The following is a 23602-nucleotide window of genomic DNA, read 5'->3' as shown; positions in this document are numbered from 1 at the left end:
ACTTTGCTTTTTGTTTCCCATATTGTGTTTTGATCACCCTGGTTCTGCCTTGGATTTTTCATTTCGCTTTTCATGATAAAAATGAAAATAAGAATTGAAAATAAAATATTTTGAGCCGAATGGGTTGTTTTCCTACTTAGAAATAACATTGGAAAATGAACGGATCATTGTGTGAGACTTAGACTTTTCGATTAGTATCCTTAATATTTATGACTTTGCATTACAAAAACTCATCTCTCTTTCTTGCATTTCAGAATTAATATTGGGCCATTTACATTTGTGTTGCTCGTTTTACAAAAGGCAAATGCACAGTTTTTGTGAAAAGGAGCCATTTGCTTTATTTTGCCTCTTTTTAAAAAAAGAAATACATTCATCCGCTGAAAAACAATAGAAAACAAGGGATTTCAAATATTTATTTAATGTGAGCATTAGGGGTATGCAAGGGAGCATTAGGAGACTGTAGAACTTCCTCTGTTGGCTTGAAATGTCATTGCATTGACTTACTGATGATATATAGGCCAAGGCTTGGGGCACAAAACCCTATTTGTTAACAGGCAGAGACACTTTTGTAACTGGACTTGACTTATAGTTAGCTTGGTTTTTACATATCTGATTATTCATGTAAGTGCTTTGTTTCTTTTTCTGGTTATAAAAGTCATGCATACTTGTAAAACTATTTGAAAAATACAGAAAGTAAAAACAAGGAAGTGTAAACGGCTGTTCACATTTGAGACCATCTTGGCACAGAGGCAGTCTGTCATAAATGAGATCATTGTACACATGCTATATTCTGTAAGCAACTTGATTATTTCACAATATGTTGTACACCTAGCTCCATGTGAGTCAGGATAGAGCTATGTTATCATTTTGCATGACTACCTGACATGCTACTGCTCACATCCCAGATTCTTCAATGTGCTGGGGGATAGGGCTTGGGGGGGGGGGGTGGTAAAAATGCCTGGGATGAGGGTGGGTTCCATTCTACACATCTTCCCAGCACCAAGAAACATAGCTGTGGCTCAGCCACTGATAGTAAAGCATGTTTCTAATTCTTCTTCAAGTGTATTAAGGCAGAAAAAAGGTTTGAAGATATCATAGAGATATCCCACAATTTATTTAACCAATTCTCTATTGATGGGCTCTCAAATTGTTCCCCATCTTTGGCCATTATAAGCAGTGCTGAAATTAACAACCATGGGCATGCATATTTGTGCATTTATCCAATAATCTGCTTAGGAAAAATCCCTAGAGATGAATTCAATTTTTCATACCTACAAATAAAGATAAAACTACAGATAAAGCAAGATAGCATCCATAATATCACCTCTTTAATGGTATAATAATTTCTTCATATCTCTTCCCCTTTTTCCTTTAGCCTCCCTCTGCCCCCCCACCTCACCCCCCCATCCCACCCCCCAGCTCCTCTTTCCCCATCTCCTTCTGTTACTGTTTTCTAAGAGGGATGGACAGCTAGAGTCATTCGGTGGCTGTGTTTTTAAGGAATTCATACCTTGCTGCAGCACCTCAGTTGCCTGTGGCTTAAACCTCTCTCAGACTTCCAGGTTCACCACCGCTGGATTCCCAATCCTAATGGGATGCTCTCCAGCCTAGGACCCCAGCCCTGATGTCCCCATAACTGAGCTGTAGGAAACCTCTTTGAGGGCAGATTTGGCCTCACCTGAGGCACCCTCTAGGGGTAGATCTGTGAAAGGAGCTGGCTGACGGCAGGGGGTGGGTACTCCTGGGTCCCAGAGTTTGGAGCAAACATCTAGTCAGTCAGTGTTGCTTTTCTGGAAGTGTGCTTCATGCAAGTTTGTTTACAGTGAATAAATTAACTCTGAGACATTAAGAACTTCAGAAGCAAATTTAGCATCTTATCCACAGATTTGCTTCCCTTCTTCCAGCATTTAGGTGCTCTTGGTAAGTGGGTTTGCTGGTTTTCTCACCCTGTTTAAGGTAGGAAGAATTAGGAAAACTCAGGAGGATGTGGTCTCAGTTTACGAAGGAAGAATCATGCAGCCATTTTTCACATGGAAGGGCTGTGATTTACTCTTTGGGCTTGTCAGTATTGGAGATAAAAGCACAAATCTAGACATGGCCCTGCCCTTCACTGGGAACACAGAATTGATACTTGTAAAACAAAACCTGTGATGGTATTGTTATCAGATTCCAAACCTGAAGTCATAACCTGGCCTCCAGCCACATGCCAGAGAGTGACCGCCAGCCTGGCCACCTAGATTGCCACTACGTGTTCGTCCATACCCAGTAGAACATCATTCCACTCTGTCTCTGCTGGCCTTTATGTGCGTAACTGATCGGAAGAAGCCAGGCTGCTATGTCATACGTAGAAGCCAAAATTAAACCTGAATTCTCAAGTACAGATTTAACCCAAGGACGTCAACAGTTCTTCTTCTGAAATTGTGGTATAAATTCCCTTACATAACGAAGACCTATGAAGGAACAAAAATCAAATTGTGTTGCTTTCACCTGCATTGAAAAAGAAGCTGGGGCTTCCCTGGTGGCGCAGCGGTTAAGAATCTGCGTGCAAACACAAGGGACACGGGTTCGAGCCCTGGGCTGGGAAGATCCCACATGCTGCAGAGCAGCTAAACCCGTGCGCCACAACTACTGAGCCTGTGCTCTGAGCCTGCGAGCCACAACTACTGAGCCTGCGTGCCACAGCTACTGAAGCCCGTGCGCCTAGGCCCCATGCTCCACAACAAGAGAAGCCACTGCAATGAGAAGCCCGTGCACTGCAACGAAGAGTAGCCCCCACTCGCTGCAACTAGAGAAAGCCTGCGCACAGCAACGAAGACCCAATGCAGCCAAAAATAAATAAATAAGATAAATTTTTTTTAAAAAAGAGAAAGAAAAAGAAGCTGTGAGGGTAGGATTTTGAGATGTATATATGCATCTGTCTCAGAGCTTGGAGGTTTTTAGAAAAGACATATAACAGTGTATTCTATAAGAGAGGAATGAACTCCCCTCACCAACACAACAAGAGATATTTTTTAAGTGTGTAAACTGCCTTTGTTACCTAATCTTTTGATAGCTGGATGTTTGAAATCACTTTAAAACAACAAGATAATCATTTATTATCTAAAATGAAAACTTCATTTGAAATAAAATCACCTTTAATTTTTGTCAGGTCAGTTATGGAAAAGTGACATTATCAAGCCCTTATATGCATGGTTGCAACTTCTTAAGAAATATGAATTACCCGTCCACATAATTCAAAAAGAGTCGTGTACCACAATGTATATTGCAGCACTATTTACGATAGCCATGACATGGAAGCAACCTAAGTGTCCATCGACAGATGAATGGATAAAGAAGATGTGGCACGTGTATACAATGGAATATTACTCAGCCATAAAAAGAAACGAAATTGAGTTATTTGTAATGAGGTGGATGGACCTAGAGACTGTCATACAGAGTGAAGTAAGTCAGAAAGAGAAAAACAAATACCGTATGCTAACACATATATGTGGAATCTAAAAAAAAAAGTTCTGAAGAACCTAGGGGCAGGACAGGAGTAAAGACGCAGACATAGAGAATGGACTAGAGGACATGGTGGGGGGAAGGGTAAGCTGGGAGGAAGTGAGAGAGTGGCATGGACATATATACACTACCAACTGTAAAATAGATAGCTAGTGGGAAGCAGCGACATAGCACAGGAAGATCAGCTCGGTGCTTTGTGACCACCTAGAGGGGTGGGATCAAGAGGAGATATGCGGATATATGTATATGTATAGCTGATTCACTTGGTTATAAAGCAGAAACTAACACACCATTGTAAAGCAATTATACTCCAATAAAGATGTTAAAAAAAAAACAACTCAAAAAAAAAAGCATAACTCAAAAAAAGAAACAGGCTGTGGTACGTATATACAATGGAATATTACTCAGCCATAAAAAAGAACGAAATAATGCCATTTGTGGCAACATGGATGGACCTAGAGATTGTCATACTGAGTGAAGTAAGTCAGATGGAGAAAGACAAAAATCATATGATATCACTTATATGTGACATCTAAAAAAAAATGATACAGATGAACTTATTCGCAAAACAGAAATAGAGTCACAGATGTAGAAAACAAACTTGTGGTTACCAGGAGGGAAAGCGGGTGGGAGGGATAAATTGGGAGATTGGGATTGACACATAGACACTACTATATAAAAAATAGATAAGTGTTAAGGACCTACTGTATAGCCAGGGAGCTCTTCTCAATACTCTGTAATGACCTTTATGGGAAAAGAATCTTAAAAAGAGTGGATATATGTATATGTATAACTGATTCACTTTGCTGTACAGCAGAAACTAACACAACATTGTAAATCAACTATGCTCCAATAAAATTTTTTTTAAATAATAAAACAAAAATAGATAGCTAGTGGGAAGCAGCTGCATAGCACAGGGAGATCAGCTCTGTGCTTTGTGACCACCTAGAGGGGTGGGATAGGGAGGGTGGGAGGGAGACCAAGAGGGAGGGGATATGGGGATATATGTATATGTATAGCTGATTCACTTTGTTATAAAGCAGAAACCAACACAACATTATAAAGCAATTATACTCCAATAAAGATGTTAGGGAAAAAAAGAAATATAAATTACCAGTCCATTAAATGATTTTTTCCTTTTTTCTGAAAGTTTTTTTTTAATCTGAAAATAATATTGACCCATTGAATAAAAATTTAGCATAAAGAAAAGTAAAAAGAAGGAGAAAACGAAATCTCTCATTACACAGAAGTATTCAAAATTTTTATATTTCCTTCCAGGATTGTATCTCTGCATTTATCCTTTTTACACATTGAGATCATGCCATAAATACCATTTTGTGTCCTGCTTTTATCCCTGAATACTATAACATAAGTCTTCTCTCATGCTTTAGAAGAATTCAAATGCCCAAGTAATTTTTCAGTAAACCTAAATAATAAAATATTATTGCACGTTTGAATTCATGTATAAATGTGATTTGAATATATCAACAGTGGGATTAAAATATAAAACCATGGGATTAAAAAAACCTTCTACTATTAATAACCCAAATGCAAAACAGATTAATTCATTTTAAAATGCTATTCTTCAGACTTCAGAATTTCTTATTCCGTCAGAATCATCTGTATTTCATCAGCTACACTTCACATGGTATTTACACCTACACATCACTTTATTTGCTCTGCCTGACAAAATGAAAAGTATTGGGAATTGTTCAGGGAAGTATGCCAAAAGAATCTTAGGGTCTCCTGAGTTTTACATATTTTCCTAGTTACACTAATGAAAAGGAATTTGTTTGAGAACTTGACCCGGAGTGCAGCTGCAGGGCATTGAAAGTGTATATGCCGAATGGGTCTCCATCCACCCTTTACTGATTTCCATGCAGAAGTTTTTAGAATTTTTCTGAATCGCTTGGACCCAGCAGTTAAAAAAGAAGCCCAAATTCAAAGTGTGAACAGACTGAATTTCATATTAGAGGAAAATATTCACATCACTATATTTTTCTCTAGAGTGCCAAATACCTGATTTTATTTTTGTTTACTTTTTAATGTTACAAACCATTTTGGTCAGTGTAAAAATAACTTCTTTTGATTCTTCTAAGATTGTGATTTTCTGCCCTGTGCAACTATCTAAATATCGGTGAGTTTTTCTTCTAGTTACATTAGTTGCAGAGCAGAACAAAGGTATTTACAAGAGGCCAGGGACTTTGAACTATTTGCCTCAGTCAAGTGTAATGGGAAACAACAAATGGACCATGGTTATCCTTTTTTTTTTTTTTTTTTTTTTTTTAGTTTTTTTAGTGAACAGACTATTATTTTTTTAATGACTTAGGACAAGCTTTACTAATTGTTTTTTTTAACATCTTTATTGGAGTATAATTGCTTTACAATGGTGTGTTAGTTTCTGCTTTATAACAAAGTGAATCACCTATACATATACATATATCCCCATATCTCCTCCCTCTTGTATCTCCTTCCCACCCTCCCTATCCCTCCCCTCTAGGTGGTCACAAAGCACCAGGCTGATCTCCCTGTGCTATGCGGCTGCTTCCCACTAGCTAGCTATTTTACATTTGGTAGTGTATATATGTCCATGCCACTCTCTCACTTCCTCCCAGTTTACCCTTCCCCCTTCCTGTGTCCTCAAGTCCATTCTCTACATCTACGTCTTTATTCCTTTCCTGCCCCTAGGTTCTTCAGAACCATTTTTTTTTTTTTTTTTTTTTTTTAGATTCCATATATACGTGTTACCATACGGTATTTGTTTTTCTCTTTCTGACTTACTTCACTCTGTATGACAGACTCTAGGTCCATCCATCTCACTACAAATAACTCAATTTCGTTTCTTTTTATGGCTGAGTAATATTCCATTGTACATATGTGCCACATCTTCTTTATCCATTCATCTGTCGATGTGCACTTAGGTTGCTTCCATGTCCTGGCTATTGTAAATAGTGCTGCAGTGAACATTGTGGTACATGACTCTTTTTGAATTATGGTTTTCTCAGGGTATATGCCCAGTAGTGGGATTGCTGGGTTGTATGGTAGTTCTATTTGTAATTTTTTAAGGAACCTCCATACTGTTCTCCATAGTGGCTGTATCAATTTATATTCCCACCAACAGTGCAAGAGGGTTCCCTTTTCACCACACCCTCTCCAGCATTTATTGTTTGTAGATTTTTTGAGATGACCATCCTGACTGGTGTGAGGGGATACCTCATCGTAGTTTGGATTTGCAATTCTCTAATGGTTAGTGATGTTGAACATCCTTTCATGTGTTTGTTGGCAATCTGATATCTTCTTTGGAGAAATGTCTGAGTCTTCTGCCCATTTTTGGATTGGGTTGTTTGTTTTTTTGTAGCTGAGCTGCATGAGCTGCTTGTAAATTCTGGAGATTAATCCTTTCAGTTGCTTCATTAGCAAATATTTTCTCCCACTCTGAGGGTTGTCTTTTCATCTTGTTTATGGTTTACTTTGCTGTGCAAAAGCTTTTAAGTTTCATTAGGTCCCACTTGTTTATTTTTGTTTTTATTTCCATTTCTCTAAGGGGTGAGTCAAAAAGGATCTTGCTGTGATTTATGTCATAGAGTGTTCTGCCTATGTTTTCCTCCAAGAGTTTTATAGTGTCTAGCCTTACGTTTAGGTCTTTAATCCATTTTGAGTTTATTTTTGTGTATGGTGTTAGGGAGTGTTCTAATTTCATTCTTTTACATGTAGCTGTCCAGTTCTCCCAACACCACTTATTGAAGAGGCTGTCTTTTCTCCATTGTATATTCTGGCCTCCTTTATCAAAAATAAGGTGACCATATGTGCGTGGGTTTATCTCTGGGTTTTCTATCCTGTTCCATTGATCTATATTTCTGTTTTTGTGCCAGTACCGTCCTGTCTTGATTACTGTAGCTTTGTAGTGTTGTCTGAAGTCTGGGAGCCTGATTCCTTCAGCTCCGTTTTTCTTTTTCAAGATTGCTTTGGCTATTTGGGGTCTTTTGTGTTTCCATACAAATTGTGAAATTCTTTGTTTTAGTTCTGTGGAAAATGCCATTGGTAGTTTGATAGGGATTGCACTGAATCTGTAGATTGCTTTGGGTAGTAGAGTCATATTCACAATGTTGATTCTTCCAATAAAAGAATATGGTATATCTCTCCATCTGTTTGTATAATCTTTATTTTCTTTCATCAGTGTCTTATCGTTTTCCGCATACAGGTCTTTTGTGTCCTTAGGTAGGTTTATTCCTAGGTATTTTATTCTTTTCGTTGAAATGGTAAATGGAAGTGTTTCCTTAATTTCTCTTTCAGATATTTCATCATTAGTGTATAGGAATACAAGAGATATCTGTTCATTAATTTTGTATCCTGCTACTTTACCAAATTCATTGATTAGCTCTAGTAGTTTTCTGGTAGCATCTTTAGGATTCTCTATGTATAGTATCATGTCATCTGCAAACAGTGACAGCTTTATTTCTTCTTTTCTGATTTGGGTTCCTTTTATTTCTTTTTCTTCTGTAATTGATGTGGCTAAAACTTCCAAAACTATGTTGAATAATAATGGTGGGAGTGGACAACCTTGTCTTGTTCCTGATCTTACAGGAAATGGTTTCATTTTTTCACCATTGAGAACAGTGTTGGCTGTGGGCTTGTCATATATGGCCTTTATTATGTTGAGGTAAGTTCCCTCTATGCCTACTTTCTGGAGGTTTTTTATATAAATGGGTGTTGAATTTTGTCAAAGGCTTTTTCTGCATCTATTGAGATGATCATATGGTTTTTCTCCTTCAATTTGTTAATATGGTGTATCACGTTGATTGATTTGTGTATATTGAAGAATCCTTGCATTCCTGGGATAAACCCCACTTGATCGTGGTGTATGAGCCTTTTAATGTGCTGTTGGATTCTGTTTACTAGTATTTTGTTGAGGATTTTTGCCTCTATGTTCATCAGTGATATTGGCCTTTAGTTTTCTTTCTTTGTGACATCTTTGTCTGGTTTTGGTATCAGGGTGATGGTGGCCTCGTAGAATGAGTTTGGGAGTGTTCATCCCTTTGCTATATCTTGGAAGAGTTTGAGAAGGATAGGTATTAGCTCTTCTCTAAATGTTTGATAGAATTCACCTGTGAAGCCATCTGGTCCTGGGCTTTTGTTTGTTGGAAGATTTTTAATCACAGTCTCAATTCAGTGCTTGTGATTGGTCTGTTTACATTTTCTGTTTCTTCCTGGTTCAGTCTTGGAAGGTTGTGCTTTTCTAAGAATTTGTCCATTTCTTCCAGGCTGTCCATTTTATTGGCATATGCTGCTTGTAGTAATCTCTCATTATCCTTTGTATTTCTGCAATGTCATTTCTCCTTTTTCATTTCTAATTCTATTGATTTGAGTCTTCTCCCTTTTTTTTCTTGATGAGTCTGACTAATGCTTTATCAACTTTATCTTCTCAAAGAGCCAGCTTTTAGTTTTATTGATCTTTGCTATTCTTTCCTTCATTTCTTTTTCGTTTATTTCTGCTCTGATCTTTATGATTTCTTTCCTTCTGCTAACTTTGGGGGTTTTTTGTTCTTCTTTCTCTAATTGCTTTAGGTGTAAGGTTAGGTTGTTTATTTGAGATGTTTCTTGTTTCTTGAGATAGGATTGTATTGCTATAGACTTCCCTCTTAGAACTGCTTTTGCTGCATCCCATAGGTTTTGGGTCATTGTGTTTTCATGTGATTTGTTTCTAGGCACTTTTTGATTTCCTGTTTGATTCTTTCAGTGATCTCTTGGTTATTTAGTAGTGTATTGTTTAGCCTCCATGTGTTTGTAGTTTTTACAGATTTTTTCCTGTAATTGATATCTACTCTCATAGCACTGTGGTCAGAAAAGAAACTTGATGCGATTTCAATTTTCTTAAATTTACCAAGGCTTGATTTGTGACCCAAGATATGATTTATCCTGGAGAATGTTCCATGAGCACTTGAGAAGAATGTGTACTCTTGTTTTTGGATGGAGTGTCCTGTAAATATCAATTAAGTGCATCTTGTTTAATGTATCATTTAAAGCTTGTGTTTCCTTATTTATTTTCATTTTGGATGATCTGTCCATTGGTGAAAGTGGGGTGTTAAAGTCCCGTACTATGATTGTGTTACTGTCGATTTCCCCTTTTATGGCTGTTAGCATTTGCCTTATGTATTGAGGCACTCCTATGTTGGGTGCATTATTATTTACAATTGTTATATCTTCTTCTAGGATTGATCCCTTGATCATTATGTAGTGTCCTTCTTTGTCTGTTGTAACAGCCTTTATTTTATAGTCTATTTTGTCTGATATGAGAATTGCTACTCCAGCTTGTTTTGATTTCCATTTGCATGGAATATCTTTTTCCAGCCCCTCACTTTCAGTCTGTATGTGTCCCTAGGTCTGAAGTGGGTCCTCTTTTAGACAGCATATCTATGCGTGTTGTTTTTGTATCCATTCAGCCAGTCTGTCTTTTGGTTGGAGCAGTTAATCTATTTACATTTAAGGCAGTTATCGGTATGTACATTCCTATTACCATTTTGTTAATTGTTTTGGGTTTGTTTTTGTAGGTGTTTTCCTTCTCTTGTGTTTCCTTCCTAGAGAAGTTCCTTTAGCATTTGTTGTAAAGCTGGTTTAGTGGTGCTGAATTCTTAGCTTTTGCTTGTCTGTAAAGGTTTTACGTTCTCCGTCTAATCTGAATGAGATCCTTGCTGGGTAGAGTAATCTTGGTTGTAGGTTTTACCCTTTCAGCGCTTTAAATATGTCCTGCCACTTCCTTCTGGCTTGCAGAGTTTCTGCTGAAAGATCAGCTGTTAACCTTATGGGGATTCCCTTGTGTATTATTTGTTGTTTTTCCCTTGCTGCTTTTAATATGTTTTCTTTTCCTTTAATATTTGATAATTTGATTAATATGTGTCTTGGCGTGTTTCTTCTTGGAGTTATCCTGTATGGGACTCTCTGTGCTTCCTGGACTTGATTGACTATTTCCTTTCCCATATTAGGGAAGTTTTCAATTATAATGTCTTCAAATATTTTCTTAGACCCTTTTTTTTCTCTTCTTCTTCTGGGACCCCTATAATTCTCATGTTGGTGTATTTAATGTTGTCCCAAAGGTCTCTTGAGACTGTCCTCAATTCTTTTCATTCTTTTTTCTTTATTCTGCTCTGCGGTAGTTATTTCCACTATTTTATCTTCCAGGTCACGTATCCGTTCTTCTGCCTCAGTTATTCTGCTATTGATTCCTTGTAGAGAATTTTTAATTTCATTTATTGTGTTGTTCATCATTGTTTGTTTGCTCTTTAGTTCTTCTAGGTCCTTGTTAAACATTTCTTATATTTTCTCCATTCTATTTCCAAGATTTTGGATCATCTTTACTATCCTTACTCTGATTTCTTTTTCAGGTAGACTCCCTATTTTCTCTTGATTTGTTGGGTCTGGTGGGGTTTTATCTTGCTCCTTCATCTGCTGTGCATTCCTCTGTTTTCTCATTTTGCTTAACTTACTGTGTTTGGGGTCTTCTTTTCACAGGCTGCAGGTTCGTAGTTTCCATTGTTTTTGGTGTCTGCCCCCAGTGGCTAAGTTTGGTTCAGTGGGTTGTGTAGGCTGGTGCCTGTGTTCTGGTGGATGAGGCTGGATCTTGTCTTTCTGCTGGGCAGGACCATGTCCGTTGGTGTGTTTTAGGATGACTGTGACCTTATTATGATTTTAGGCAGCCTCTCTGCTAATGGGTGGGGTTGTGTTCCTGTCTTGCTAGTTGTTTGGCATAGGGTGTCCAGCACTGTAGCTTGCTGGTCGTTGCGTGGACCTGGGTCTTATCGTTCAGTTGGAGATGTCTGGGAGATCTCCAGCTCGTTCAGTTCATTTTTACTGTAGTTGACAGTGAATAATATTTGTCTTAGAAAAGGTGTCATTTCTTTTTCTAATGTTTTTTGCTCATCTGTGCCTGGACATGTGACAGAAACGCAATGGAAATAGTCTTCCACCTCAGCAAGTTTGTAGTCCTAATGCCCCCTGAAAAGTTAGATAATAAGCACGAAATGAGTCCTGTGGGAAGTTGGAGGGAGCAGATAAATATCCTAGGAGAAGATGTGGAAGATAATGAGCAGAACCCCCAGTTCCATTTCCATAAACTCCAGGCTCTTACAGAAAAAGAAATTAGGTTAACATGGTGCTTTTTCTTTCCTCAGTCAACTTGATAGTTTGGAATGTGAGCTAAGGATCGTGAGACGACAATTAAGCCAAATTTTGATGCCAAATGTAGGAATTGAGGTGAAATAAAATTTTTTTGGTAGCTCTCCTTTGATTGCTCCCCGTAAATACTTCCTACTTTCTGATTTTCCTGAATTGTATCAGTTGGCAGAATGCTCAGCAGTCCTGTGTTTCTCATTAAGAGCTGGACGCTTAGCTGAAGTTTTTGGGAGGTCATCTCTGGGCGTGTCTGCTTTTGGCTCTCGCCAGCAGCATTGTGAGCATATCCTTAGGGATGAAAATCTAATCCTTCGTGTGACACATTTAAGTAAAGCCTCTCTTCCTTTGCAAGAAGTAAATACCAGTACAGTACTTAATCCACCCTACATCTGACCTGCATTTTCTTTACGTAAGATCGTGATGCCTGTGGCTCTTGGTTGGAAGTGTACGTCACCGAGGAGCATTCCAGTGGGATCACTAGCTCCCTGCCAGTGGCCTCCTTGTTGCTACATCCAGTGACCGCTTTTCACTGGACTCCATTTGAGTCTGGGGACACTTCCATGGCTCCCTGGAAGATTCCCCTGTCACACCTCTGCCTCCTGTCAGGGTTTCCCGAACTTAATACTGCTCCTTCTTAGTTTGCCTTTGCTCTCTTCTAACTACTCTTTAAGAGACCATGTTCTTAACAATTCTGTCTTTATCCCTTTTGTACTCTGTTCCCTCCACTGGCTGATCGTCTCCATTCCCATGCTTTAAATTACTCATTATCGATAATGATTTCCATCCATAGAAATAACCTAGTGAAGTCAGATGACTTGCCTGGGTTTAATTTCCAGCTCTACTGCTTACTAATTGTGTGGCCTTGGGCAGGATACTTAAAATTCCTGTGCCTTAGCTTCCTCGTTTATCAAATGAAGATTAACCCAACAAATATAAAGCACAGAACCTAGCATATTAACTACCCCAAACCCACCCTCACTTTTATCTGGCTTAGATGTTACTTCCACCAGGAAGCCTTCCCTGCTTGTCCCAAGTCTACTTGGATCGTCCTATGTGCTCTCATAATATAGTGTAATTGCCCTGTTTCCTCTTTCTCAGCGTTTCTCACATTCATTGTAACTGCTCATTGATCTCTCCACATCTCCCATCGGCCATAAGCTCTGTGGAGTCCAGTGTGGTCGTCACTGTGTCCCCGGGGTCTAGTTACCTGGACACAGTGGTACTTAAGAAATATTTGCTGAAAGAGTGATTGATTGTATTGCTGTGGTGGACGGAGACAGTTGTATTGCTTCTTTGTGGTCACATCGCTGGGTTTTATGGGTCAGAAAACTCTGTCATCAGTTTTGTTTTGGTTGAACGTCCTAGACAATCTGGCTCACAGCATCTAACCCACAGAAGACTAAATTGTAAGGCAAAAGCAGTTTTTAAACTTGTAACAGTGGTTAGGATATGCCAAGGAACAATTTCATGGGTCTTTACTTGAGAATGTAATATACGCCTGTCCCATTACTTAATTCTTTGATGTTGTGAGCCTCTGATGCTTGGCTTTGTAGGGTGCGTGCTCAACAGTGAGCTCCCAGAGCAGACCTCACCTCCTGAATGTGCTTAGGAGCTGCGGACTTACTCCTTCCCAATACTGGAAGGGTGGTTGTATGGGAAGGGAGAGGCTGAGTGTGTCTGTAGGAAGCTACAGGAATGCAGATATCTCCTCTTTAGGACAAAGAACTTGTCTAACTGTAAAAGCTATCAGGAAATGAATGGGCCACCCTGGAGGTAATGAGCCTCCAGCACAGCTTGTGTTTAAACATGGCTGGACAAGCCCCGACACTGATATCTAGAAGGAGATGGATGAATGGGGACATTAGAATCCCTTCCAAAATGAGAGTCTGGCCATGCCTCACCACCCATGGACCGTTGACTTAGGCCTCGTGCCCACTTAATGCCCTCGGTAAATGGCCCTAGAAGAACAAATGCCAAATTATCCATCAGCAAGAAAGTGACATCAGCTTAGTTATTTAAATTGTTTTGATGAATAATTCTTTGCTGTTTCTTGAAGTTGATAGTGTTATTGGCACTACTGCTGAATTAGCTTTTCTTTCTTGGCACTCTTGGTAAAGATATGTCTATATCTTGATTTTAGCTTAAGCACGGACTTTTGTGATGTGGGTAGACCATAAAAAGATCCAAGGACGGGCTTCCCTGGTGGCGCAGTGGTTGAGAGTCCACCTGCCGATGCAGGGGACACAGGTTCGTGCCCCGGTCCGGGAAGATCCCACATGCCGCGGAGCGGCTGGGCCCGTGAGCCATGGCCGCTGAGCCTGTGCGTCCAGAGCCTGTGCTCCGCGACGGGAGAGGCCACAACGGTGAGAGGCCCACGTACAGCAAAAAAAAAAAGATCCAAGGAAGTTGAACGGTTGAGTGATTCTGGAGTGGCCTGGTCTCTCTCAGTCTCCTCCGAGTTGGTTCTTGTACCATGGATTGACTGTGCATAGGTTGTCTAGAAAATACTAAATTTGCTCCTCCTTTTCCCCCACACCAGGATCACACCCACCCCTCTGGGAGAAGGGAAAAGTGCAGTTACAATTGGGCTCGTGCAGGCATTGACTGCGCACCTGAACATCAACTCCTTTGCCTGTCTGAGGCAGCCTTCTCAAGGACCGACTTTTGGAGTGAAAGGTAGTTTATTTAACAACTAGTATGTTTTTCAGGGCAAAATTTATCACCAGCAATCGTGGAGTTACAACTTAGTAGAGGAACTGATACATTTCATCTCTACGTGCACTCCCGCAGCCCTCCCCCGCCCCTCTCCTCCCTGCACATTCAGGAGGTCGCCGCAGCGTGATCCTCCCACAGAGAGAGCTTCAGCGGGGAGGTCTCCGCGGAGCCCCTCAGGAAGCCGATTCCCTTGCTTCCCTTGAGTGACGGTTGGGCTCTTGCTCGGGACTCTAGCCTTGAGCAGAAAGCCTTCCATTTCATCAGTACCTTCTTTGCCGAGCGGTTTTGAAACTCAGCTGTTTATGTTGGTGTTTTGTCATCCCAGCCAAGCTAAAAGGTCTTTCCATCCAAACCGTTAAGAGATCCCTTAGGTCAGCCCCAAGCCTCATGTCATTGGAGTTGCTGTGTGGGCCCCAAGGAGCTCTGGAAACTGGCTGTGGACCGGGAGATGCGATGAACTTCCTCTGTGGCTGTGGTTGGGCTGTGATCTGGCACCTCCACAGTCACTAGTCTTGCTTCATGGATTTATCATGAATCATTCTTCAGCTCACTTTATAATAGCCTTTACTGCTACAATTACTGCTTGTTCTCGGTACTTTGTGGTTTTTAGCAGTATTATATTTATATTACTGTTACAAATATTAACAACTCCTAACTTTAAGTACTGTTAGAATGTCATACATTATGTAGTGCAGTGAACACTAGATGTGGACAAGAAGCCTGGGGTTTTATTTGTGGCTGTGTCTCTTACCGCTATGTGACCTTTAGCCAGTCATAACTTCTCTGAGCTGCATGTGTAAAAGTGTAAAAGGTATATAGTACTAGGCTTACCAGATTATCGTGAGGCAAAACAGTGTATAAAAATAAGGTCAACTGTAAAATGATGTGGACACAGAAGGTATCATTGTTTTAGGATAGAGAAGTCTTTTTAATGTCATAACTTTACTATATTGGGGGATAAGCAGCATGATAGATCATATATACTAGTAACTAAAATAAACTGACAGGAGTCTGTAATGTGTAAGTCTGTTGATCAGGTAGATTTTATTTAGGAAAGTTTTTGGTACTTTAAATGCACATGCAGTTTAGGTGAAGCATAGCCACATAGATCTAATAATAAATTAACGACAGAATCTCATGTTCGCTGTAACGCCGTTTGCTGTGTTCTGCTTACCCACCTTTTAAACAAAGAGACCAAAGTCCTTAAATTATATAGTGGGACGCAGGGTGAACTTTCTTCACCTTCTGTTCTGCTTTGTCTGCGACGTATTATTTCTCACTGCCTCTTTTTATTACATCTTGCGGGTACGTGCCTCCCTGTTGGGCTTGGGGAGCTGTGTCCCTGGGGCTCCTGTACTTGGCACCTCATTTCAAATGGTACCTGCTCTGTTGTTTAGGAGGAGCTGCAGGTGGTGGATACGCCCAGGTCATCCCTATGGAAGAGGTAAGATTCCAAGAGACACGTGTCTTGTGTCACTGTTTTTCCCTCCTGGAACCTTTTCTCTATGCTTCTGTAAATACAGGCCCACAGTACTTTATCCTCGATCCCAAAGTTCTGAAGGCTCTGAAAACCAGAAATGTTTGCCTGACCCATTTGGGGGAAAACCTGACATTTACTGTTATAGAGCTACTTACGGATTTTGTCTGTGCCACTAGGTGTAAATATTCATATATTTTGCTGCAGAAATATTATTTTTGATTAATGGATGCTGACCTGGACCCCGCTTGGAATGTTTTATAATTAAATTATGTGTCTATCACACTACATTTCTACATTCCAAAATATTCTGAATCCCAAAACCCACCTCAAGGGTTCTGGATGAGAGGATGCAGAGCTGTATCTCCATCAGTCATCTGTTATACTGCTGAATTCAGGAAGGCCTGGACTCTTCACTCTGTGAACTGAGACTCCAGAATCAAATCCAGTCGCTCATCTGTATCCACAGGTTCCACATCCATGGTTTTGACCAACTGCAGCTTGAAAATACTCAGGAAAAAAAGTTTTCCAGAAAGTTCCAAAAAGCAAAACTTGAATTAATGCACGCTGGTAACTATTTTCATAACGTTTCCATTGTACTGAGTATTATAAGTAGTCTAGCGATCATTTAGATTACACCAGAGGATGAGAGTATGTTATATGCAAATACTACACTATTTTACATAAGGGACTTTGAGGATCTGTGGATTTTGCTATCTACAGGGTCCTGAAACCAATTCCCCATGGATACTGAGGGACAACCGTAGTTCCAAAAAAAAAAAAATGGTCCAAATAGGCCAATGGTGTCAATTCTTATTTATACAAGACCAGTTTCTACACCCTGTATTAACACTTCCTTGTCCCCTGGATTTAACCAGTGACCAGGTCCCATCAGTTCCACTCTCCACATCAGCCTCTTGGTTCAGGTCCTGAGAAGTCTTCCTAAAGCCCATGTCCTTTTCTGTTGCCTGCATTTTAGCAGTTACTCCGTCACGCTCCGGCCATCTCTCCACCCCCAGTGTCTCAGGTTCCCATGCCACCCTCCCTGTCTCCACCCTGCCAAACTCCTTGCCCTGTTTTCTCTTGGTTCCAAGTCTGGAATGTTCTTCCCTTCCTTTCCTGCCTTCCCTGCTCAGCTCACATTTCAAATGGTACCTGCTCCGTGGAGGTTCTGTTCCATCCCACAGATCCCCTCCTGCTCTGTGTTTACCTCCGTGTGGTCCCATCGGGCCGTGAGGAGTTAGACCCCCTGGGCCCCAGCACTTAGCAGTGTGCCCAGCACGTAAGAGGTGCTCACTAGGAAATATTTGTTGATTTTGTTGAAGGAATAGGAAAGGGTTTTCTTTTTACCCACAGGGATGTGAGCATCATGGAAGCTAGAGGGAAATTTTGGACAATCTTCAGATGTTGGGGGTGGGAGTGAGAAGGGAGTGGGAGTGAGAAAGCATAGTCAAGGCTTGGCTGAGAAAAATAGCCCCAGGCCTCATCTGCAGGAGGATGAGTAACAGTCACAAGCCAGGAAGCTCCAGAGCCAGGGGGCCAGGTTAGGGATGGAGTGTAAGGAACGTGGCCTGGGGAGTATTGAAAGGGCGCTGCTGACCTGCTGTCATATGGCATCACCTGCATGGCCCAGGTTGGGCCAAACTGAGGGACAAGGTAGTTAGAACTATCTGAAAAAGTTAGCAAATTACAAACATGCTGATTCTACAGATAATAATCATGTGTGCGCGTGAGATTAGAAGAAAAATAACGAAATAGACAGTTGTGAGAGTGATACTTTTTTCCTATTTCTCAGGCTGTCACATTCTATATTGTTCTATGGCTACTGTGTGTTTTATTCCCTGCCTTATTCCAAAGTACATTTGATATGGTACTATTTTCTTAATTATAAAACAGTGCATAAAAGTACGTGAAAAAAGAAAACCAAAATAAGGAACCCAATCATTAAGTCCATCAGAATTGTTTCACTCTTAACCTGAGAAAGGAAGAATTTGCAATAGAAAGTCTGTGCAAGTATTCTTTGTTGTCAAGTGGAAGACTGACATTTTCTGATCTTCGGCATATCCTAAGCATTGTAAGGGTATGTCATTAGCAGAATATTTTGTTTATTTGGAAAGTCCTTCAGTACTGCAATGGTTGTTTGAAACAAGTAGAAAGATGTTTTCGTTTCATTTTATAGTTCAACCTTCACCTGACTGGGGACATCCATGCCATCACCGCTGCTAATAACTTGTTGGCCGCTGCTATCGACACAAGGATTTTGCATGAAAATACTCAAACAGATAAGGTGAGAAAGGCTCCTTGTTTTAAGATGCCCAAAAGGCCATTTTGGGCATCTTATCCTGGGATTCCTGGATTAAGGAATTCATGAAAAAACTTTTGGAGTCCGAAAGTTCTCTGAAATTCTATTCAAAATGTTGTGAATTGTATATATGTCCTTATTCCTTAAGGAGAGGATCTTTACTTTGGTAAGGTTCTCAAATTAGTTTATGACCACTATCAGGTTATTGGGAGAATTATGCTAGTTGCTCTTTTTAAGCCAAATTGTCTTCAAGACGAACCTTTAGTTTTAAAGGTAATCGGTAGACAAGTTCTCTTAGTTTTGCCCATGGGTGTAATCTCTGGTCTCTGCTAAGGGGGTTGGAGAGATACCTTTTTAAGATTCTGATGTTACAGGCAGCTATCCTAGATGCCCTGCTAAACAGGTCAGACCCCCTTTTTGGGCCTCAGGGCTGTGGGGTCTAAGAGGTAAATCACACACCTGAAGGGGACAGACTACTAGATGCTAATTCCTCATAGACATAGGACATGGATAAAAGTGGGAATTTCTGACACATTTTACAAAGGTCCTAACATCCTCCAATTAAACTAACTCCCTAGTGAGTTTTTGAAGCCAAAAATAAATATAGAGATAAATTTTAATTTGGTAGTTATAAGGCTGTAGATCAAGAAATGTATTTTCATATGAACTCTTTACAATGTGCATTATTGCAGATCTAGTCGAATTTATTAAAATGACGGAACTTCAGTCTAAATTGTTTACATTAACCAAGAATTTTAATAGGGTCTGTAATCTTAAGCAGTTTGGTTATAAATGTAATGAACTTTGCCATATTCTGTAAATTGTCCAAGTTCATGGTTGGCCCTTAAACTTTTGTGAGTTTTGTTTTTATTTTGCATTTCTAGGCTCTGTATAATCGACTGGTTGCTTCAGTGAATGGTGTTAGAGAATTTTCAAAAATTCAACTTGCTCGGCTGAAAGTAAGTTTCTAGTTAATGGTTCTTTAAAAAGAAAATACCCTGGAAACAAATCAGAAAAATTGTCAGAACCAGAAATTTTGAACTTGATTTGATTTTGGTTTTCAGATGCTTTTTTTGGATATTGAACTCTAAATAGACAGAACAATGTAGCAGAGATTGCCCAGAACTAGATGCCTGAGGCCTTGATCCTGCACCCAAAAGCAGGTGGACAAATTAGTTCACCCTTATAGATGTCAGCTTCTTCATCTATAAAACGAGAGCACCACTCTGCTGAGAACTCTAGTCAACTAACAAATGAAGATTGCCAAGAGTCTTCCTTTTCATGACAGTTCTTAATTTTCTAAGAAAGACTTTGAAAATTCATCTATTTCAGTTTTTATTGTAGCAAGATTCTAAGATTGTATTTGTGGATGTGCTCTTAATTCTTATCCATTTTACCATTTTCTAGTGCTGTTTGCTACTTAATGCCCTACTATCACATAGATTTTCCCTTTGCTTTTTTTCAGACTAAAAAATAACTTTAATGGTATAATCTACAACCACTGGTTGGTGAGAATTGGTTTAAAAAATTCATCTCCTGGCTTCTTACTGAACCAAGTTCAGTTTGTTGAGAATAACGCACAATATGGTATCCTCAGCATCTCCAATGTTTATAGTTTGCTTCCCAGATTCTTTTCTTATACTTTATCAAAAACCACTTTGTTAGAGTGTTTTCTTTATAGAAAGAGATGCTTTAAAAGTTTTAATTTTTTTTCTTGTGGAATTAGAAATAACTTGAAAGCGTAGACATAATCGTTACTTAAATTATTGGTATGGACTTCCCTGGTGACGCAGTGGTTACGAATCTGCCTGCCAGCGCAGGGGATACGGGTTCGATCCCTGGTCCGGGAAGATCCCACATGCCTCGGAGCAACAAAGCCCGTGTGCCACAACAACTGGGCCTGCACTCTAGAGCCCGCGAGCCACAACTACTGAGTGTGCACTCTAGAGCCTGCGGGCCACAACTACTGAGCCCGCGTGCCACAACTACTGAAGCCCACATGCCTAGAGCCCACACTCCACAGCAAGAGAAGCCACCGCAGTGAGAAGCCCGTGCACTGCAACGAAGAGTAGCCCCTGCTCGTCACAGCTAGAGAAAGCCTGCGCGTAGCAACGAAGACCCAACGCAGCCAAAAATAAAAATAAAATAAATAAATAAAAGAGGAAATTGTTAAAAAAAAATTATTGGTATTTGTATCTGAAAAGAACAACTAGTGAACTGGAGCATCAGTTAGATGGAAGTTTTATGCCCCTTCTGTGCACGGCATGTGGTGACTATGTAGAGAGCCTTAGGCTATGACAGACAATACGGCACTTATTCTTTGTGTACTGTCACCTGTTATTCGAAGGGTGTATTATTACAAATACACCCTTCGAATAACAGGTGACAGTACACAAAGAATGTCTCCCATTTTAGGAGGTGTTTGGATCCATTCATTTATGAGTTGGACTAACCTACCATTTACTTGAAGTTCAGCTTAGTTTTTAAAAAGGCTTTACTAGTCATGGAGAAGGTAAAAGTAGAGGGATAATTTGGTTACATCTTGCTTTTTATTCCTTCTAAAACATATTTTGTTCTTCTTAATCATTAGAAACTGGGAATAAATAAGACTGATCCGAGCTCTCTGACAGAAGAGGAAATGAGGAAATTTGCCCGTCTTGACATTGACCCCTCCACCATCACGTGGCAGAGAGGTAGGTGCTGGTGGCTAGATGGGGAGGGTGACATGTCTTCCAATTGGAGCTCTGCATAAATGCACAACTGTATTTCTTCCCACTGTCTTCCTAGCTTGCGTAACATAATCCCTCCATTTATTTCCGTCACTTATTTTACCAGTCTCTTCTCTCATCCTTGCCTCCTATTTAGGAGAAAAAGCTATACCCTTAGCTCATCCCATTCACCCCATCTCTTCCAGATTTCCGAGGAAAATTACTTTTCTCCTGTCTCATCTCTGACCTCCTGTATTCTCTTTGGGGGTAAAAATGTCTGTGTCTCTCCCCTTAATTGTCCTGCTGCCCTCTCTACCCGCCATTCTGATTTCTTACTCTCTTCCTCACCACTAGCTCTAAGCAGCTTAGAAATTTGTATTTTCAGTGCAGAATCTTTTCTCTGAGTCTCTTGCTTCCAGCCACTTACTAGAATCCCCTTCAGCACTTCAAACGTGGGGCAGAGGGACATCTGTCCTGACCTCCCTGTTTTCCTCTTGGCTGTGACACCCCTCACTTCTCCCACACTGCCCTCCATAAGGGTGGGATAGTGGGGGAAAGCACTAAATGTGGAGTCAGGAGCGTTGAGTGGGTGTCTCCCCCTCAGCGAGTCACATACCTGTTCTGGGCCCCGGTCTCTTGGAGATGGAAATGGAGGCGGTAATATATAATTACAGGCATGTGGTAATAGCACTTGATAAAACCTACCGAAGAGTTAGATGGTGTATATTCCTTTTTTTTTTTTTTTTCTTTTTTAGAATTAAATCACAGCTGCTTTTACATTAGTACCAACTGTGACAAGATTTTTTCCAACTTTTTTTTTGAATTTTTAAATTTTATTTATTTTTTTATACAGTAGGTCCTTATTAGTCATCAGTTTTATACACATCAGTGTATACATGTCAATCCCAATTGCCCAGTTCATCACACCATCACCTCCACCCACTGCTGCTTTCCCCACTTGGTGTCCATACGTTTGTTCTCTACATCTGTGTCTCAATTTCTGCCCTGCAAACTGGTTCATCTGTACCATTTTTCTAGGTTCCACATATACATGTTAATATACGATATTTGTTTTTGCCTTTCTGACTTACTTCACTCTGTATGAAAGTCTCTGGATCCATCCACGTCTCTATAAATGACCCAATTTCGTTCCTTTTTATGGCTGAGTAATATTCCATTGTATATATGTACCACATCTTCTTTATCCATTCGTCTGTCGATGGGCATTTAGGTTGCTTCCACGACCTGGCTGTTGTAAATAGTGCTGCAATGAACATTAGGGTGCATGTGTCTTTTTGAATTATGGTTTTCTCTGTGTATATGCCCAGTACTGGGATTGCTGGGTCATATGGTAATTAATTTTTAGTTTTTTAAGGAACCTCCATACTGTTCTCCATAGTGACTGTATCAATTTACGTTCCCACCAACAGTGCAAGAGGGTTCGCTTTTCTCCACATCCTCTCCAGCATTTGTTGTTTGTAGATTTTCTGATGATGCCCATTCTAACTGGTGTGAGGTGATACCTCATTGTAGTTTTGATTTGCATTTCTTAAATAATTAGTGATGTTGAGCAGCTTTTCCTGTGCTTCTTGGCCATCTGTATGTCTTTGGAGAAATGTCTATTTAGGTCTTCTGCCCATTTTTGGATTGGGTTGTGTGTTTCTTTAATATTGAGCTGCATGACCTGTTTATATATTTTGGAGATTAATCCTTTGTCCATTGATTCATTTGCAAATATTCTCTCCCATTCTGAGGGTTGTCTTTTCGTCTTCTTTATGGTTTCCTTTGCTGTGCAAAAGCTTTGAAGTTTCATTAGCTCCCATTTGTTTATTTTTGTTTTTATTTCCATTACTCTAGGAGGTGGATCAAAAAAGATCTTGTTGTGATTTATGTCAAAGAGTGTTCTTCCTATGTTTTCCTCTAAGAGGTTTATACTTTCAGGACTTACATTTAGGTCTCTAATCCATTTTGAGTTTATTTTTGTGTATGGTGTTAGGGAGTGTTCTAATTTCATTCTTTCACATGTAGCTGTCCAGTTTTCCCAGCATCACTTATTGAAGAGACTTTCTTTTCTCCATTGTATATCCTTGCCTCCTTTGTCATAGATTAGTTGACCATAGGTGCATGGGTTTCTCTCTAGGCTTTTATCTTGTTCCATTGATCTGTGTTTCTGTTTTTGTGCCAGTACCATATTGTCTTGATTACTGTAGCTTTGTAGTATAGTCTGAAATCAGCGAGTCTCATTCCTCCAGCTCTGTTTTTTTCCCTCAAGGCTGCTTTGGCTATTCGGGGTCTTTTGTGTCTCCATACAAATTTTAAGATTTTTTCTTCTAGTTCTGTAAAAAATGCCATTGGTAATTTGATAGGGATTGCATTGACTCTGTAAATTGCTTTGGGTAGTATAGTCATTTTCACAATATTGATTCTTCCAATCCAAGAACATGGTATATCTCTCCATCTGTTTGTGTCATCTTTAATTTCTTTCATCAGTGTCTTATAGTTTTCTGCATGCAGGTCTATTGTCTCCCTAGGTAGGTTTTTTCCTAGGTATTTTATTCTTTTTGTTGCAATAGTAAATGGGAGTGTTTCCTTAATTTCTCTTTCAGATTTTTCATCATTAGTGTATAGGAATGCAAGAGATTTCTATGCATTAATTTTGTATCCTGCAACTTTACCAAATTCATTGATTAGCTCTAATAGTTTTCTGATGCCATCTTTAGGATTCTCTATGTA

General features: G+C 39.8%; 1 protein-coding gene across 6 annotated transcripts in view; it reads left to right on the top strand.

The window, feature by feature from the left end:
- MTHFD1L (methylenetetrahydrofolate dehydrogenase (NADP+ dependent) 1 like) overlaps positions 1 to 23602 on the top strand; it is a 211983-nt gene that overhangs the window by 40068 nt on the left and 148313 nt on the right. For all 6 annotated transcript variants that reach the window (XR_004352578.1, XM_032651641.1, XM_032651638.1 and 3 more), the window contains 5 exons: positions 14207 to 14343; positions 15780 to 15826; positions 18039 to 18146; positions 19046 to 19120; positions 20752 to 20854. Coding sequence is in view for 5 of the 6 variants with exons in the window: in XM_032651641.1 (XP_032507532.1) it covers positions 14207 to 14343; positions 15780 to 15826; positions 18039 to 18146; positions 19046 to 19120; positions 20752 to 20854 (470 nt within the window). In the remaining variant the exon portion in view is untranslated. The remainder of the gene's footprint in view (positions 1 to 14206; positions 14344 to 15779; positions 15827 to 18038; positions 18147 to 19045; positions 19121 to 20751; positions 20855 to 23602) is intronic.

Source organism: Phocoena sinus, chromosome 12 (genome assembly GCF_008692025.1).
Source record: "Phocoena sinus isolate mPhoSin1 chromosome 12, mPhoSin1.pri, whole genome shotgun sequence".
NCBI classification, from domain to species: Eukaryota; Metazoa; Chordata; class Mammalia; order Artiodactyla; family Phocoenidae; genus Phocoena; species Phocoena sinus.
This window is presented reverse-complemented; position numbering and strand designations above follow the sequence as displayed.